Source organism: Nuphar pumila, chromosome 13 (genome assembly GCF_984573655.1).
Source record: "Nuphar pumila chromosome 13, dmNupPumi1.hap1.1, whole genome shotgun sequence".
NCBI lineage: Eukaryota > Viridiplantae > Streptophyta > Magnoliopsida > Nymphaeales > Nymphaeaceae > Nuphar > Nuphar pumila.
Window position 1 is genome coordinate 25,471,050 of NC_143261.1, and position 19,353 is coordinate 25,490,402.

General features: G+C 37.8%; 1 protein-coding gene across 1 annotated transcript; it reads right to left on the bottom strand.

Moving 5' to 3' along the window:
* Positions 1–530: 530 nt before the first annotated feature.
* Positions 531–15,529, bottom strand: LOC149818135 (zinc finger CCCH domain-containing protein 19-like). Its single transcript, XM_089984056.1, has 3 exons — positions 15,109–15,529; positions 3,458–3,568; positions 531–2,813 (listed from the first exon to the last, which is right to left on the bottom strand). The coding sequence occupies exons 1-3, from the start codon at positions 15,235–15,237 to the stop codon at positions 834–836; spliced, it is 2,220 nt and encodes a 739-aa protein (XP_089840182.1). The 5' UTR covers positions 15,238–15,529; the 3' UTR covers positions 531–833.
* Between the last annotated feature and the right edge of the window lie 3,824 nt (positions 15,530–19,353).

Here is a 19,353-nt window from a genome sequence, read left to right on the forward strand (position 1 = left end):
GAAAATCCTGCCTATCAGAAAAATAACTTGATCACCCTACAGACCACAATCTTTCGTCTACAATTAGGGGGTGGGGGTAGGTCTCGCCATGGTAACGAGATGTCTTGGGTTCGTCCCCTATGTGGGTTATCCTCCAGCTTGCCCATCAAAAAATAGTAAGCCATACCAGGGAAGGGTCTCCTTTTTTTTGGATTTATAACCCAAAAAAACCGCACAGCACGAAACCCTGGACATACCTACGGTCGTCGTGCCAGCAGTGTAAAACTCTGAGACTAGGACCCCTGCCCCTAGGGCCTATGTTCCGCATTGCCTTGCGCAGAGGGGGCAACACCCATGGGAATCGAACCTTGACTGCCCATCTAGCAACCAAGGCCCCACCCCACTATGTCAACCCCCTTGGGGCAGGGAAGGGCCTCCCTTAATATGAAGAAATTGGACTTTGAATCAAATCATCAACTACTCATAGTTAAGCAGCCAACTAATCAAGAGAGATCAGTACTCAAAATACAAAGACAGCAGAACACATCATATAACCCAAGCAATGACCAAGATTTTGCTTTATGATGCATATATGGTCAGAAATAATTCTTCTGCTCTGTAATACAATTAAAATTTCCAAGGAAGCAGGCTAAGACGGTTATGCAATTGAAGCACCTTGCCTCAGATGCCTGCAAGCTCCCAAGCAGTTAAAATACCAGAAAACACCTCTTCTGCGATACATAGATCCTACAGACCCTTCTTTTCTATAACAGATGCAGAAACATTCTGGTGACATTCCAACAACAAATATGAAGAGTAGCTCTAGCTCCGGCAACTTTGCCAAAACAGTTAACTTAAGAGAACATAACACCCAACTTTCTTGCAAAGTCATCCCCATCCTCATCATCCAAGTATTCATCCTCTGCATCTGGGTTTTCTGCATCTTCTGATTCTCTGTCCCTGTCCAGATTTTCCACAACTTGGACTTCAGAATCCAACATCAATGCATCTTCTTCCTGGGCATTATAATCCACTTCTGTTGGTGATTCATCATTTTGAAATGGGTGGGCTTCATCTGTTGAATCCAATTTATCTTCAATCTTTCCAGCACTGGCAGGATTATCGCTGCCCTGGTTAGACTCTTTCTTGAGCTCTAAAGGTTGAGCCATTGAGGTCTGTAAATCTGTAACATCAGAGTTTCCATGTCCTTCCATCTGGCTCACTTCATCTTCTTTCTTTGAATCACTCATGTTCCCAGAACCCGGTTCTCGCTTTATATCGAGGATCTCACTGAGAGATTTTGGGCCCTCAAATAAAAACAAAGCATTGGGGTCTTGGCTTGAAGACTTTTTCAGCCTCATATTCTTCTCAGCTTCCCCATGGACAACTTGACTCCTTAACGCCTGTCTGTTTGCTGAAGCAGAATTCTGCTCTTCATGGATCCCAGAAACCTTTGCACTCTTGAGCTCTGCAAGGCTTTTAGGTCCAGCGAAATCCAGAGACTCAGATTTTCTCTCTTCGGTTCTAACAATTTGACCTCTCAAACTTTTCCCCTCAAAAGTGCTATCTTCATTCGTCCTCCCTTTCACCTTTTCAAGGTGTCTTCCCTGATGCACTGCAGGCCTGCTTGGAGATGATCTTGCCCTCATTCTTCTTCGCTCACCTTCCATATCTGAGTATGGTTCAGAGGACGAATCTGGAGAACGCCTTCCTGGGAATTTTATTCTGCCACGAAGACGCTTACTTAAGGAGCTTTCAGTGTTCGGATGCTGCAACTGTTCCCGACGAGAATGCCTATGATACCGATCCTCAACCAACTGATCATCCCTCCAGTATGAATCTCCATGAGGGTTAGGACTGCCAAACACTCCTGATCCATTATCCCTTCTTCGCTTTGAGAGCTGACGGCGCAAATCCTGCCCCTCTATCCGACCAGGGCTTTCCTCTCTCAGCATCAGACTTCTTTCTCCCATAGATGGTCTCTCTAAAATCCTCGCCATGGAAGCATGGCTTTGCTCCCATCCCAATTGATCCTGTCTTCGCCCATATACATCATAAGCACCTAATTCCCCACGCTCACCATCAAACTCACCAACAGCATCAGTGCCAGAACCCATGCAATCAAACTCCCTCAGGGAATTCAAACGTCTGCCACCATGTCCTAAGGCTCTTTCCATATCTGGATCAAAATACTCTTCTTCCTCCAGATCATCATCAACAAGAACATCAAAGCCAGGTGAAGACTCACCTAAGCATTCATCGACATCTTTACCATTTTGAATTCGTTCATCTTGTAGCTGGGATTGGTGGAGTCGGGGCCTAATTATGTTACTTCCACTAGGGACCGGTATAGCAGTTTGTGTGAACCTAGTAGGCTCATCATCCCAATTTATGGGTGCCTTATTTTTGTGAACTGTGTTTCCAATAGAAGGCAAGGGTACAGGCTTTGCATCAGCTTTTACTACTGGAGGTACCTCCAGTGGCTGCACAGATTTTGCTTGAGAATTCTTTTGTTGCAAAGTTAGATTTTCAGTTCCATTCACTGTCTTCTTAACGGTATAAGGATTTGATACAGGAGCAGTTTTTGCAGTCTGAGGCAAAGCAGAATCACCCGTAGGCTGTGAACCATGCATGAAAGAACACTTATCGCCCTTTAAACAAAGGCCTTTCTGGAAATAATAGCAAGGAACCTTTTGCCTGTTAGAAGTGTAAGAAACAGGGTGATAAGGACCAGTTGCATGTTGAGGGAGTTGTGGTGGCACTGCAGGTTGTAAAGAGGGCTGAGATGCACCAGCAGGCGCTGTTGCTGAAATTCCTCGAAATCCATCAAGTGGCTGGACAAAAGAAGATGAGCCAAGCACTTAAAACACAATTTTTCTGAAGTGGGTACAGAAAGTAACAGCAAGGCAAGTAGATACACATTCAAACGGGAGAACGCCTTATACAATACAACCATAATTCAAGCATCTGGTTATCAAAAGACAACCAGAGCATTCTGACATGCAGTTTAAAAATGTGGTAACCTGACCCGCTTGAGTACAAGTCTGAGGTCAAACAGTTTCAGTTTACCTGCCTGAACTATGCAAGCATTCATGACATAAAGTCTAGCTAAACCAACTCAGGCAAGATGATGGCCAACAGGGCAAAGTGATTCAGCTAAGTCTGAATATATTGTACATGCAAGCATTCATTACTTAAAAGTTTAGTTAAACCAACTTGGGAAAGAGGATGGCCAATATGCAAAGTGCCTCGGCTGAGTCTGAATATATTGGATTTTGACACAGATGTACATGCAACCTCCACTATCCAAGGTCGTGGAGATGCATTGGCACAAGAACAGCAATAAATTTTTCATGAATAATGATAACACACAGCTCATTTTCCTTCTCATGCAAGTGTGCAAGACAAATGCCACAATGCATGAATAGATTATCAAATAACAATCCACATACCAGAAGAAGGTGGAAATTGAACTTACTGGATGCCTAAAAGCACATTTTGGATTCAAACAGTTACCGTTCAGCCAGAACCAGCAATCCCTGGGGTTAATTCTTGCACTTTCACTGTGGCGATACTCACATTCAGCCCCCTGAAAAAAAGAAGGAAAAAAGGTCATCTTAGATATGCTTCCAATGAATCATGCAAATCACAAAATCGTTATTATTAGAGAATCAAACAGCAAAAGAGAAAAAAGGAACATAAGACTGAACTACAAGCATAAAGCTATTGATGAAATCGAAAGCAAAGGAGAAAAATGAAAACAAAACAGAACTACAAAAACCAATGATGAAAAGATCCCAAGGAAAGTTTACTAACAGAGTTTCACACACTAGTAGAGAACACAGGCTAAGGCTGGCATGGAGATGGTGTATAAGATCAATTCTTAAAGATACTTGGAAGTTATTAGGCATTTGGATCATCAAATCTTCAAGAAACTGGTAATAATAGTATTGGACATATATTCCTCAGTGAAACAGGATGATGAGGATGAGCACATCATTTAGTTCTATAACATTATTGGACATATATTCCCCAGTTAAATAGGATGACCAAGCTGAGCATGCCATTTAGTTCTAGAACATTGATGTGGGAAGGGCCACACACACACACACTTGCAGCCTGAAAGAATACAGTGAACAAATCAAATTAATTCAATCAAATTAGGGAAAAAATAGAAAACCAAACAAGAGAACACTCTAATGAACTAAATTTTGTTAAAACCAGTTCTGGTAGTGGCAGGTGGTGGATTTTGTTTTGGATGGGTGAACACAAGAAAACAATCCACCACAGAGAAAACATCTCTATCAGCAAGACAGAAAAGAATGCATAACACTCACAGAAAGGTCATTATATTTTCATTCAAATGTAGGAAGTCTAACATAAGATTTATATGCATGAAAATTTTGTATAAGAATTGCATCTAATGAATTAGTAAATGACCAACATGCTCCTATATTTTAAACAAGGAAAAATACATTTGCTTTATGTGACATACAACTACGAGGAGAAGTGCAAGTCAGTGCAATGCAAAATATAGGAAAAGGACAGAGTAGAAAGATATGAAAATATTTAGCAGAAATGTGATGTAGTATGCAGAGAAAAAATGAAATAACATCACTAAATGTTGTTGCATATCCTTAGTTGTCAAAGGCAGCGGGCAGCTCCACCGCCTGGGCTTTTGGGGCCCTTTTTTTACCATCTAGGCTGTTGCCGACTAGGCGTGGGGATAGTTATGTCCTTTTTTCTTAACTTCATTGACCAGGTTTGGACTTGTCCAAACCTGGTCAACTGTGCCAAGGGGCTAGTGTAAAAGGGGAAGGGTGTAGCTCTCTCTCTCTCTCTCTCTCTCTCTCTCTCTCTCTCTCTCTCTCTCTCAGTTTTCTTTTTATTCTTATCTATCCCCCCCCCCCTCCCCTTTTTTTTCTTCCTTTTTTTTTTCTTTTTGTTTTTCTTCCTCTGTTTTGCCTTCCTTTTTTCTTCTTCTTCCTGTTTTTCCTTCCTTTTTCTTTTTTTTATAGTTTATGTTTTTCAGTTATATATATATATATATATATATATATATATATATATATATATATATATATATATATATATGTGTGTGTGTGTGTGTGTGCGTGTGTGTGTGTGTGTAATTTATATATAATCTGTTTTCTTATCTTTTTCACAGTTCACACATCACATACACACACATAATTATATATATTAACATATTATAAGCATATATTATATATGACTATATGTAATTATGTATATGTATATATTGTTTAGTTTTTGTGCATATTGTTTCTGCTTTATATTTTTTTGTCTCAGTTATTATCTGTTTTCTTACCTTTTTCACACTTCATACTTCACACACACGTATATATATCATGTATGTATATTTGTTCTCAGTATCTTTCTTCACACTCACACACACAAATGTTGTATATATATATATATATATATATATATATATATATATATATATATATATATATATATATATATATATATATATATATATATATATATATATATACAACAACAACAACAACTACGCCTTCATCCCAAAACAATTGGGGTCAGCGATATGAACCAAAAAAGAAATTCATTTTGGGTCTTCCACATGAATCCTTTTCCTCCAATCATTTCTATCCAATGTCATGTCCTCGGTGAGGTTCAAAGCATTCATATCCTTTCCTATCATCTCCATCCAAGTCTTCCTAGGCCTACCCCGACCTCTTTTAACTAATATATTTTCCCATTTCTCCAACCTTCTAACTGGAGCATCATTAGGCCTTCGCCGAATATGTCCAAACCACCGTAAACGATTCTCTCGCATCTTATTTTCAATGGGTGCAACACCTACCTTCTTACGTATCTCCTCGTTCCGAATCTTATCTTTTATTGTATTTCCACACATCCATCTAAGCATCCGCATCTCAGCTACACTCATTTTTTGAATATGATGTCTCTTGGCAGCCCAACATTCCGTACCATATAGTAAAGCGGGTCTAATAGTCGTCCTATAAAACTTTCCCTTCAACCGCAATGGCATTCTACGATCGCACAGCACTCCAGTTGCACTTTTTCATTTCATCCACCCAACCTTTATCCTATGATTTACATCTCCATCAATTTCTCCATACTTTTGAATGATGGATCCCAAATATTTGAAATAATCATTCACCGGTATTTCTTGCTCACCAAGCTTCACTACACTCCCATCACTACTTCGTTGCTTACTAAACCGACATTCCATATATTCAGTCTTACTCTTACTCAACTTAAAACCTCTAGCTTCCAATGTCTGTCTCCATAATTCTAACTTAGCATTAACCCCAGCTCTAGACTCATCAATCAAAACAATATCATCAGCAAACAACATACACCACGGTACATTTTCTTGAATTGATATCGTAAGCTCATCCATCACTATCGCAAATAGGAAAGGGCTTAAAGCAGATCCTTGATGTAACCCAACCGTTATCGAAAGATTGGTCGTCACCCCTCCACAAGTGCGGACATTGGTTACTACTCCTTCATACATATCTTTAATTATACTAATGTACTTTAGGGAAACACCTTTCTTCATCATTGTCCACCAGAGAACGTCCCTAGGTACTCTATCGTATGCCTTCTCTAAATCAATAAAAACCATATGCAAATCTTTGTTCCTCTCTCTGTATCTTTCAATAAGTTGTCTAAGAAGATGTATAGCTTCCATAGTTGATCTTCCAGGCATAAAACCAAATTGATTCTCCGATATCATGACAACCTTCCTCAACCTAGACTCAATCACCCTCTCCCAAAGTTTCATAGTATGACTCATGAGTTTTATACCACGATAGTTTGTGCAATCTTGTATATCACCCTTATTCTTATATAAAGGCACCAAAGTACTCTTCCTCCACTCATTAGGCATCTTATTTGTTCGCCAAATCAAGTTAAAAAGATTTGTCAACCATTCTAAACCTTTCTCTCCCAAGCATTTCCAAGCCTCGATAGGTATACCATCTGGGCCAACTGCCCTTCTTGATTTCATTTTATTCAAAGCCTCTGCAATTTCTTTCTTTTGAATCTTGCGCATGAAGTCACGATTAATCTCATGAAAAGGAATGGAGAAGTCTCCAAGATCTTGAGCATGACTATCATTAAATAGCTTATCAAAATAATCTTTTCATCTCTCCTTAATCTCCTCATTTTTGACTAAAACCCTTTGCGTTTCATCTTTGATACATCTAACCATACCCAAATCCTTCGATTTCCTATCTCTCATCTTTGCAAGCCTATAAATATCCTTCTCGCCTTCTTTGGTATCCAACTTGTCATAAACCTCCTTATATACCGTAGCCCTCGCGTTTCGAACAACTTTTTTAGCTTCCTTCTTTGCTATCATATACTTCTCCAAATTCTCATTATCACGACTCTTACTTAGATTTCTATAACACTCTCTTTTAACCTTAATAGCTAATTTGACATCCTCGTTCCACCATGATGTATCATTACCTAGTGGTGGCATTTAGACTCACCCAATACCTCCTTAGCCACTTTTCTCATATCACCCGCTATCTTATTCCACATTGATTATGAATCCTCCTCGAGACACCAATCAGCTTCCTTAACTACCTGCTCTACAAACATTTCTTGTTTAGCTCCTTTCAGTGCCCACCACTTAATTCTAGGATCTATCCTATGTCTATCCCTTTTGCAGCATTGTCTAATTCTAAGATCTAAAATTAAGACTCTATGTTGTGTAGCTACACTTTCTCCCGGTATAACCTTACAATCGATGCAACAACCCCTATCTCTCTTTCTAAGTAGGAAAAAATCTATCTGACTCGTATTAACCCCACTTTTAAATGTTACTAGGTGAGACTCCCTCTTCCTAAACCAAGTGTTTGCTAAGATCATATCATAGGACAAACAAAAATCTAAAATCATTTCTCCACTTTCATTTCTTTCTCCTATACCATAGCCTCCATAGATACTCTCAAATCCATCCCTACTAATGCCTACATGTCCATTAAGGTCACCGCCGATGAAAAGCTTTTCTCCATAAGATATCCCTTGTACTACTCCATCTAAATCTTCCCAAAATTGATGCTTAATGGAATCATCTAAACCTACTTGAGGTGCATAAACACTACAACAACAACAACAACAACAACTACGCCTTCATCCCAAAACAATTGGGGTCAGCGATATGAACCAAAAAAGAAATTCATTTTGGGTCTTCCACATGAATCCTTTTCCTCCAATCATTTCTATCCAACGCCATGTCCTCGGTGAGGTTCAAAGCATTCATATCCTTTCCTATCATCTCCATCTAAGTCTTCCTAGGCCTACCCCGACCTCTTTTAACTAATATATTTTCCCATTTCTCCAACCTTCTAACTGGAGCATCATTAGGCCTTCGCCGAATATGTCCAAACCACCGTAAACGATTCTCTCGCATCTTATTTTCAATGGGTGCAACACCTACCTTCTTACGTATCTCTTCGTTCCGAATCTTATCTTTTATTGTATTTCCACACATCCATCTAAGCATCCGCATCTCAGCTACACTCATTTTTTGAATATGATGTCGCTTGGCAGCCCAACATTCCGTACCATATAGTAAAGCGGGTCTAATAGTCGTCCTATAAAACTTTCCCTTCAACCGCAATGGCATTCTACGATCGCACAGCACTCCAATAGCACTTTTCCATTGAGGTGCATAAACACTAATAATATTAATAATATCCGTACCTAATACTAATTTAATAAGTAAAATTCTATCACCCTTCCTACGGACCTCAACTACATTATCTATAAACTAATGACTCATAACAATCCCTACGCCATTCCTATTCCTATTTATTCCTGTATACCAAATATATATATATATATATATATGTATATATTTGTTTTCTGTATGTAAATATATATTAATATATTATAACTTATAAGCATATGTTATTATGTATATGTATATATTATATAGTTTGCATGTGGCAGGCTTATATCTAAATTCAACTATATATTATGATTATGCAAATATCAAATCAAATGAGGAGATAAAAAATAGTTTGTATGATTGTATTAATCGTCTTGTTCGAAGTGAAGAAGATCAAAGTGAACTAGTAGACCAATTGATAAAATATTATAACTTCTAGTGGGCCTTTTGGCATGAAGTTAGCAAAGAAGAAGAGAAAAATGTATTTGCCAAGTTGACTAAACTTCATATAACTTTAGCTTTGTATTATTTTTATAACTTATCTACTTTAATTACATCTAATTTGATATTTTTTGTTTATAGTGGATTGGTGGATTTCCTTAGGCATTGGTTGTCCCCAGCTCCAGACTTTTGTTGTTCGGATCTTAGGCCTCACATGTAGTGCACCCAGTTGTGAATGTAACTAGAGTACTTTTGAAGTGGTAAATTATTATTTACTACTAAACAATATTTGTTAATTTTTATATATTTTAATTATATACATACATATATATATGTAGATTCATACAAAGAAAAGAAACTGACTTTTGCACAAGAAATCGAATGATTTAGTTTTTGTGCAATATAATCAGAGATTGAATCGAAGATATGAAGAGCGAATGAGCAAAGAAGATCTCATCGACCCCATCATCTTAAGAGAAGAAGATGAGGGACCAAGTGAAGATGAGGCGGTTTTGAATATGACAATTTTGTTGATAAGGCATCAGGAGCGTCGAGGCATAGGAGGCCCAAAAACCCGTACTACACAATGCATAAGAAAAGATCCAAAAACGAAAAGAAAATGGTGAGGATGGAAGAAGAAGAGGAAGAAGCTAGTTCTAAAGTAATTAAAGAAGAAGACCGATATATTGATGAAATGATTCGGATGATTATGATTGACTTTCACGTTCATCATCTAAGGATTAGATTCATTAGAGTGGAGAGTTTTGAACTAGCTTGTTTGTTGATTCATATTATAAACTTATTGGAGTTCTTTGACCCTTAGCTTTTAGACATATCATTTTGGATTTGACTATTTTAGACTTGTTATTGTAAACTTATTGGGGTTCTTTGACCCTGACCCTTTAGACATATATCAGTTTGGATTTGACATGTGTAGGTATTGCTAAATATTTATATTGAATAATGCATGTTTTCTGTATTGATGTTCTATATATTTGCAAATATATATTTGAATGTGTTGCATATTTGCCGTGGTGAGTCATCATCATGTTTTGTATGTTGAATGTGCAACCCCACCGCCTTTGACAACTAAGTTTTTTTTTTCTTTTTTTATTAGTTAAGTTTGTTACATGTGTGTAGATTTATTGTTGAATATGTGTATGCATATATTTTTATTTGGTGATTAATTGGTTATGTTTTATTATACATTTGTTGATGTCACCTTCACGTTCATGTCGTAGAGATGATCATGCATGAAAATACTATAGAAGCATTTATAATGAATCAAGGTCATTGAGATGTGTGTTTTGTGGTGCTATTATTAGAGGTGCACTCCATAGATATAAGCAACATATTGCAGATCATTGTCAATTTGTACATCCATGTCATTTTTTATCTATTCCTGTCACTTTTTGTGTTGATGTTGTTGTTGAACTAGAAGGAATTGAAAGAAAAAGATTGCAACAATGCAAAGAAGGAATTCCAGTCATTGTTCCAGATTCTGAAGATGATGATGACCCACCGCGGCAAACTCGATTAACTTCACTTGCCAAAAAAAGACATCAATATGAAGAGATGGTGGTGCGACAGTTGGATGAAACAATGAAGATTTTGTCCTAATTTTTTGCCTATATAGTTTAGTTTTATGATCTTCATAGTTTAGAGATAAAGATTAGCATATGAAACGGTTAAATGTGATTTTTTTAGTTATCATAAACTATCACTTCGATGTGAATTTAATATTGTTAAGGCTTTAATTGTATTTAAATCATTTAGTTGCCTTTTATTTACATTGTCGATTGCATGGTTTGTTTATTCAATTGTGTCTATTGCTTATTTTATGTCTATTGTTGTTAATATTTTTGTATACATTATTTTATTTTTTATATATTATTTATTCACATTGTTAGTTGTATAGCTTGTTTATTCCATTGTTCATTTATTCTTAATTTTTTGGAGCAGGTTATTTAATATAATTGTTTTACATGTTTTGCCCATTGCTTATTTTTTATTGATTTTATGTTGTATACATGTTTGTTATTCATTTTAGCAGTTTGTTTACATATTTTATTTTTTTAGTTGAGGTACCGACTAGTACGCCTAGTCCCGACTAGTATGCCTAGTCCATGACTAGTCTTTTTAGGGGCTCACTGCCTACCACCTTGGACAACTAAGTGTATATCACAATACAGATTCAACATTAAGCATCCTTAATCATATTAATTTCTGATGTCAATCATTAGACTAGTTACAGATAAATGGTCCCCAGATTAAATAGTCCTTGTGTGAAAAATTCAAACCCCAAATTTTCTACAACAAAACACATTTTTCAGTATTGTACTTTCTCCGATAATCAAAAGGATGATGAATTTGGGAGTAGCAGCTAGTAGCAGAAAAGATGGTAGGCATTAACAAGATGATGAGTCTTAATCTTCTCCCTTGAGGTTCTGCTAATGCATGTTGTACTGATTATCAATCAGTTGTCAGCATTACTCTTTCATATTTCAATCGAAAACAATTTATCCTTCCATTCACTCAGGAACTATGCACTCTTTCTGTGTGTTCCGTCAATCAAAACAACAGAGTTGATTGTTACAAACCAGAATACTGCACAAGCATTCATTGACACTGGATAATCTCATTGCTTAGGCTGATAATGCCAACAGAAAGGTCTCCAGCTATATGTGATCATAGAGGTCCTTAGACCAAGACTCTTTATACACTGTTTTTTTGTAAATGTTGTATCACCAGGCAAGACAGTCCAGCTCTTCTGACATGAACAATCCAAGTACATGGTTGCATAATAACAAAGTATATCACTCAAAAAATTGTGATTGGGGTCAACTTTACGCAGCCAGGTTCATGTATCGGGGGGGGGGGGCAGTTTTCCCTCCACATCTGTATTTGTATCTCAATGCAAGATACTTTTCACACCCCACCTATCATAAGTTTATTTTTCTTTTAAAATTCCCAAACAAAAAAAGGAAAAATACAGAAGCTAATTTTTATCCACATATTGATTAAAATCCCTATAACCCTTATAAAATATCCATCCATTGTCTTAAATGGTAATTGGCATTACAAGAGAGTTATGCCCATCAATTACAACATAAAAGGAAACAACCTCAACATGAAAATATAAAGAGATCCATGACAAAAAATGATATTAAGGATAACAGGGAATACATATGCAATAGGGGTGTAACCGGGTCGGGTTCGGTTTGGGACTGATAAGACCCAATTCTGAATCGAGTCTAAAAGTAAGACCTAAACCCGACCCAATCTAATTCAGGTACAATTAGAAACTGTAGACCCATATGGGTTAACGGGTTCGGATAGGGATGCACACGAGCCGAGTTTGAGACGAGCTTAGGCTGGCTCAGCTCAGCTCGAATAAAAAAAACTATCTGTTCAAACTTGGCTCAAGCTCGAGCAGAGCTTGAACAGCTTCTGTCCAAAATTGGCTCAAGTCAAACTCAAGCTTGGCTCGTCTCGGCTCGAGCTGAGCATTTTTTATTAAAAAAATTTGAACTGCACTGAAAACAGTGGGTTTGGAACTACCCAACACCTCACCCGTCCAAACAAGGCCACTTGATGTGTTAAATTTGCAAACATAAATTGTAAATATACTATTCTATGTGCATTATATAACTACGCAAACTGAGCTTAATCGGTCTAATCAAGCTTAACCGAACTTGATTGCCTGATCAAGTTCGGTTTGTTTATGCATACCGAGCTCGGCTCGTTTATCTACCCGAATGAGTTCGAACCGAGCCGAGCCCGATCGTTGTGCATCCCTAGGTTCGGGTATACATTGGGTCTGGTATGACTGTATCAGGTTTTAGTAGACCCGTTTTGATTCGGGTCGGGTTCGGATTTGGGTATGACTGAAAAAAACATACCCATATAGATTAACGGGTTCGGGTCTTAATGGGTTCAAGTTTCAGCTCGGATCTTGATATGATGGGTATTCTAGACCTAAATATTTGCCAATAAAAAATATGTAAATTAATGGAATCAACGTTTATTAAAAAGATTATATGCCAACAAAATAGAAGCTTAATATCTATTCTAAATAATGTTAAAATCTGAATATAAAAAGAATATATCTACTCCAACCGAACATTTTATGGTGAAACAAAAAAACCAATGATATATCATATTCAAAATGTATCAAATTCAATGAGTTCTAGAGTAATATTCTGGGATTCACTTCAATCCAACAATTTTCAGGAAAAAAGGGCAATAGGAAGTATATGCAAAAATGAATTAAAGTTTAGATTACTAAAATGCAATGCATATTAATTCTAAGTTTATCAACATCTTTAAATGTTTAATTGAATATATAATATTTACCGATTCGAAACTTTCAAATGGATTGGGTATGAAGAGGGTTTGGGTAAGGGTCGGTTCAGGTATATAGTCAGGTCAGGTACGGGTCGGTTTGGGTTTGGGTACATAATCGGGTCAGGTTTGTTTGGTTTGGGTCTTCATTTACAATACCCAAGACCCGACCTGTTTTCTCTACGGGTCTATATTTTGGACCCGACCCAAACCCACAGGTTCACCAATATCGGTTCGAGTAGGGTATAATCGGTTCGGGGCTTCAGGTCGGGTCGGGTGTACCCAACCCAGTTACACCCCTAATATGCAACATAACAAGTTCAAGTCAGTAAATTAGCCAATGGCAAGACAAAATGAGACTGCATTTTTGGTGGACTTCTTAAAGAAAAGTGGTCTTTATGTGCTCTATACATACAATTAGATGTCACACAAACTGCAAGATATGAAAAAAACACCAGCTTTCTTATAGATTAAATAGAAATCAAGATTAATATCACAGCTATAAAATGTACAATCATGCAAGCACTATGTGCACATCTTAACATAAAGTACTCTTCGCTACATGAAAATAATGAAGAAGAAATCCAGACATCCCTCATTCTGCACCTGTAACTAAGCTTGCCATAATCAATGTATGGACCCACTTTGATGGCTACCATCACCATAAAAAATCATAATAATGGAAAACTCTCTGGATGTAATAAATCCCCACAAAGGTCTCTCTCATTCAAATACATCAATCAATGCACTCAGAAGTTTAAAAATAATTTCTCTGTTAATATATTCCTCAATACTTAAAGGGGAAATCAACTGAAATCTCTGCAAGAAACTAGCTCATGTAGAGTTACAGTTTACATACATATCAAGTGCAGAATCAGCTCAGATATCCAAGATGTATACATTCTACATCGACTTGACCTTAATTTGTAATAACTTCCGATGAACTTAGTTTCCTTGGGTTCTTGGCTATCCACAAGTTATATGAATAGCCAGGAACGATACCAACTCATCTGCCCAAAATGTGTGACAATAACAAAAAAGTGAATTCAAGATACCTCATGCTCGGCCTCTAACAGTAAAGCTACCACCATCCTATCAGAAAGACTACTCATAAAACATAAGGACGGCCTTGGGCATATGTAACATATCAAGATTATTTTTTTCTCGTTCAGAAACCTCAACCAAAACAGAATCACAAATGGGACAATGGATGGTGATAGTGATGCTTCAAAACCTTCAACTGCAACCAAATATCATAGCAAGGGACGACATGGGTCAAAAACATCTCGCACACCAACAGCGCCAATGAACTCGAAATTTCACCGAAACAACAAGAACAGCCCATCTCATGAAGAAGGGTCCTTTTACATTACCATTGTAACTCAGATTTTCTAAGCAAAAAACTAATAAAAGCTTCCGGACGAGAAGCTAAGAGACAACCACACTGCCTACTGAAAGATTTAACAAGAAGGCAACAAAAAAACAGATCTCTAGCAACACCCACATCGATGCAACAAACAATCCAAAGAGGATCTCCAATAACCAAAATGGGACAGATTTCAGCACCAACAGAGCATGTAAGCAAAAGGGCATCGGTGAAACCAGAAAAAGATAGGGTAAAAAGCAAAAATAATCGAAATTGCGACCTTGATGCATGTTAGAGGAGATGCAAGGAAGTAGACGCAATCCGTACTCCTCTTCTTGGCCTCCTCCTCCAAGGTGGATTGCGGGTTCGATTCGAGAGAACCCCCATCCATGATCGAATTGAGCTCCATGATCGGATTGAGCTCTCTCCCTCTCTACCTCTATCTTCTGGGGGATTTACAGAGAGAAATTCAGATAAGTAGGAGGAACTCGGGGGGGGAGAGGGGAGATGGGTATTAGGGCAAACGGGTCATCTGATATGGATCCGCGTGCATGTAGGGCAGATCGGACGGCGGTGGCGAGGTGAGGATGGGACGCTCAAACCCGGGAGGGATGGGAAGGAGAGAGAGCTCATCGACCTAAAAGGCTCGCAGGTTTTTTATACCTTTCAGGAGCAAACTCAAAGCTCAAATTACCACACTCTCTCTCTCTCTCTCTCTGGGATTATGTACGTATATACTGACCTCCATGTGTATTCAACTTATCTGTATTTTATATTTTTATTTAGAATACTGTACCTCTCTCTCTGGATTCTGTACGTTACATACTGTGTATACTGACTTGCCTGTGTATTTCAATTTATCTGTATTTGTATTTTATAAATCTCTCTCTCTCTCTCTCTCTCTCTCTCTCTCTCTCTCTCTCTCTCCACTTTGTTTGGTAATAACCAAGTTTGAAGATAGACCCATAGGGTTGGAACTTGGAACCTGCGAATCCTAGCCCTACCTGAAATCATGATCATAGGATGTTCAGGTATTTTTTAAGGTGCTCCTCATATTACAAGTTACAACCCTCCAGGCTCCCATAATCCAAACTCCATTGCCATCATGTGAGATGGACTGGCATCATCATCCAATGATCACATGGAATCCCATTCAACTCGCATTACAATCTCTTTGTTACTTTTCTCACCTTTTACAAAGATGCAGCTTAACCTACAGCACTATCTTCCTTTTCAGAAATTTCTTTCTGTTGGAATGTTGGTCACATCATGCCCCACTACTAGGGGTGGCCACGGGTCGGACTTGGTTCATACTCGGTGGATTCAGACCTATATACAACTTCGAGGTGCTGGTCTTATAAGAATTACATGAACCAGAGTCTGATTGAACCCACTGTAAAGAAAACCATATCTGGGTCTTATAAGAATTACATGAACCAGACCCAGTCAGTACTCGATAAAAACTGTACTTGTTTATACTTTTTACATTGAAAAATTGCAGATCTTAATCGGAACCCAAGTCACTGGTTTTGGTTTGAAATTTCACAAACCATTCTCGATTTTATATACTAATTAGACCCTTTGTGTCCAACCCCGATTTTAATGGGCCTTCTTATCACCAAATGACACCCGTTAGTGTTGTTATGATCTATCCAAATTAATTGATTCATATTCATATTTTTCTTTCTTGAATTTTGTTTAGCTCTTGCAACAAGTAACTTAGAAAGATATATTCAGATGGGAACGCACTGGATATTCTGCTAGTAGGCATCATAACTTATACTAGCTAGGGTTGTCAAAGGATCGTGTTTGGATCCTAATCTGATTGGCTAGGTTTGGTAGGGTTTGATTAAAAATCAGATTCAGATTCAATATACAGTTTTTCATCGGAATCTGAATCCAACAGATAATCCATTCTGATTACATATAACATATATCCAATTAGCTAATCGGATCATTTTTTTTTCCCATACAAATTTGATTAGGCTAGAATCTAGATCTGATCAAGTCAGATTCAGTAATGCGTAGATGGGATCCAAGCCTAACCCATTTACGTCCCAATACCAGGATGAGATTCACCTATGCCATCCGTTGATGCAGCTGGTATAGCTGGCTGCATTATGTACATGATTCGATATGGATCCGGGTTTTGATGTCAAGCTTAAGTGGATCAATACCCAAATCTGATATGTATTATCTAATTGTGGATGGGTCTCTTAGATGACAATACCGGTAGTAAATCATGAGTTTAACTTTCTCTGTTTTTTTTAACAGATTTGATCGTGAGTTGGCCGAATCTCCACTAGGGACATATTCAAATCTGCTTTTAGATCTCTATGTATTTAGGCATGCATGTATGTATGTGTTATTCCAACCTTGTGAAAATGTATTTCAAAAAAGAGATGTCAAGCCTAGAGGCACGTTCTTAAGATCGCTATCTTTAGAACTTCAATCGTCCCACTCCGGGAAGTTCGAAGATGCGAAAAGGGGTTTGATGCGACTGAGTTCCCAGGATACAACTAGGCTTGAACCTCCAGAGAGTCACTGCTTCGCAAGGACATATGATCTCTACCACACTTGTACTCTGCAAGCCAAATCGAGAAGAAGGAAGAAGAAGATTTTGGAGAGTCGGAAAATTCTTGTATTTTCAAAAGACGAAAATAGAAGATATTTATAAACTTTTAGAGATGCCAAAACGATTTGCGATAAATGAGATTAATGGCCATAAATCTGACGGTTTGAAAATAGGACAAAAAAGTACCTAAACGGTCACCCACATTTTACTGTCAATCAAAGGCCTCCAAAACCGCCCAATAGTCACAAAGCAAATTAACTCGATATGCATGCAACTTAAAGCTTTTCAAACGGCCAGATAACTCAAACCGAAAAGCAAAACGGATATTTTCACCTCATAAGCACCTCGCACCGCTGCGAGCGTGCGAAGTGCAAAGTGCGCCATCAAAACGCCACATTGCGCCCCAAGCGCCCTTGCGCACGCACGCGCGTGTGCGCGAACGGCGTGTCTGTTGCTGCACGATGTGCAGCAACGTCTGCAATCCACCTAAAGAATCAAGGCTTACCAAAGTAAAGAATAGATAACAAACTCTCTATTTAAACTTCTTGAAAAACTTTTCTCTCTTAGATATGGGACTAAACTTTTTCAAAACTCTTTTGGTAGTAATCATTAATATTTTAAAACTTTCCTAACAATTCCCCACTAGTTTTAAAATATATTTGGCTTGCATAGAAACTTATGCATTAGTGAGAGTGTCTGCATGACTTGAACCCCCACTACTTGAAAGAAAACCTAAATTAACCAAGGTGCTAAGTGGACTTACCTTGAACTTAGCTCCTTATATTGTTAACAGAGTTTTCAATCATACATAGGTTTCCAAAAGTACGATTGTGTGGATTTCATGTTGGCACATTTAGAGCCTTGTGTTTTCCTGGATTCATGAGTGCTCTAGAGAATTGCCAATTCTCATAAGAAACGACTCACATTTCTACACTCATATAGGTGAGTTTGTCTAGGTGTACTGTAACACACACCTTAGCCTTAAGGCCTACAAACTCATTAAGAGCTATTAGCTCAACCCTCATATTAGTTACAGCTCATGAGCACACATCAGTAATGGGCTTACATAAATATGCTCAATATCTGTCATTCACCAATTTGTTTCCCATTGAACCTATGCATGTGGGATCTCCAGCGCTCTAGGTTGGGTATCCTTAGGTGATGACTTAATTGGCTTAATTCTCATTTCCCTCGATGTTTTATTGATGACATCTCTCGAAAGGCCTTTTTAAATGGGTCTGCCAAATTTTGACATGACTTCACATATTTCAATGAAATAATATTGTCATCAATCATTTGTCTTATAAAACTGTGTCTTAGACTAATATGTCTAGACTTCCTATTGTATTTCATATTACCTGCTTTACATATAGCTGATTGGCTATCACAAAACATTGAAATAACAGGTATAGGCTTATCACCTAGTGGAATATCCACTAGCATATTCTTAAGTCATTCAGCTTCTCTACAAGCAGATGCCAAAGCAATAAACTCAGATTCCATTGTAGAATGAGTTATACAGGTCTGTTTCTTAGACCCCCATGCAACTGCTCCTCCTCCAAGGGTAAAAACCCAACCACTCGTAGACTTGGAATCTTCAAAGTCAGTATTCCAACTTGCATCACTATACCCTTCAATAACAGCAGGAAACTCGGTATAGTGAATTCCATAGTCTAAAGTATGCTTTAGATATCTAAGAATCTTGTTCACTACATTCCAGTGTTGATGACCAGGATTATTAGTGTATCTACACACTTTACTCATTGCATAGGCAATGTCAGGCCTTGTGCAGTTCATTGCATACATAAGGCTACCTACAACACTGACATATTTTAATTGTTTAACACTAGCACCATCATTAGGAGTCAATTTCATATTTGGATTATATGGGGTGCATGCTGGTGAACTATTAAGATATCCATACTTTGTAAGAATTTTCTCAATATAATG

What these genes read in the sequence shown, in the direction of transcription:
- LOC149818135 (XM_089984056.1), bottom strand. Translation starts at nt 15,237, where the DNA reads ATGGAGCTCAATTCGATCATGGATGGGGGTTCTCTCGAATCGAACCCG. An exon ending in CTCCTCTAACATGCATCAAG is followed by an intron (nt 3,569 to 15,108) that starts GTCGCAATTTCG and finishes TCTTTTTTTCAG; the next exon opens with GGGGCTGAATGTGAGTATCG. An exon ending in AATGTGCTTTTAGGCATCCA is followed by an intron (nt 2,814 to 3,457) that starts GTAAGTTCAATT and finishes TCTTTTGTCCAG; the next exon opens with CCACTTGATGGATTTCGAGG.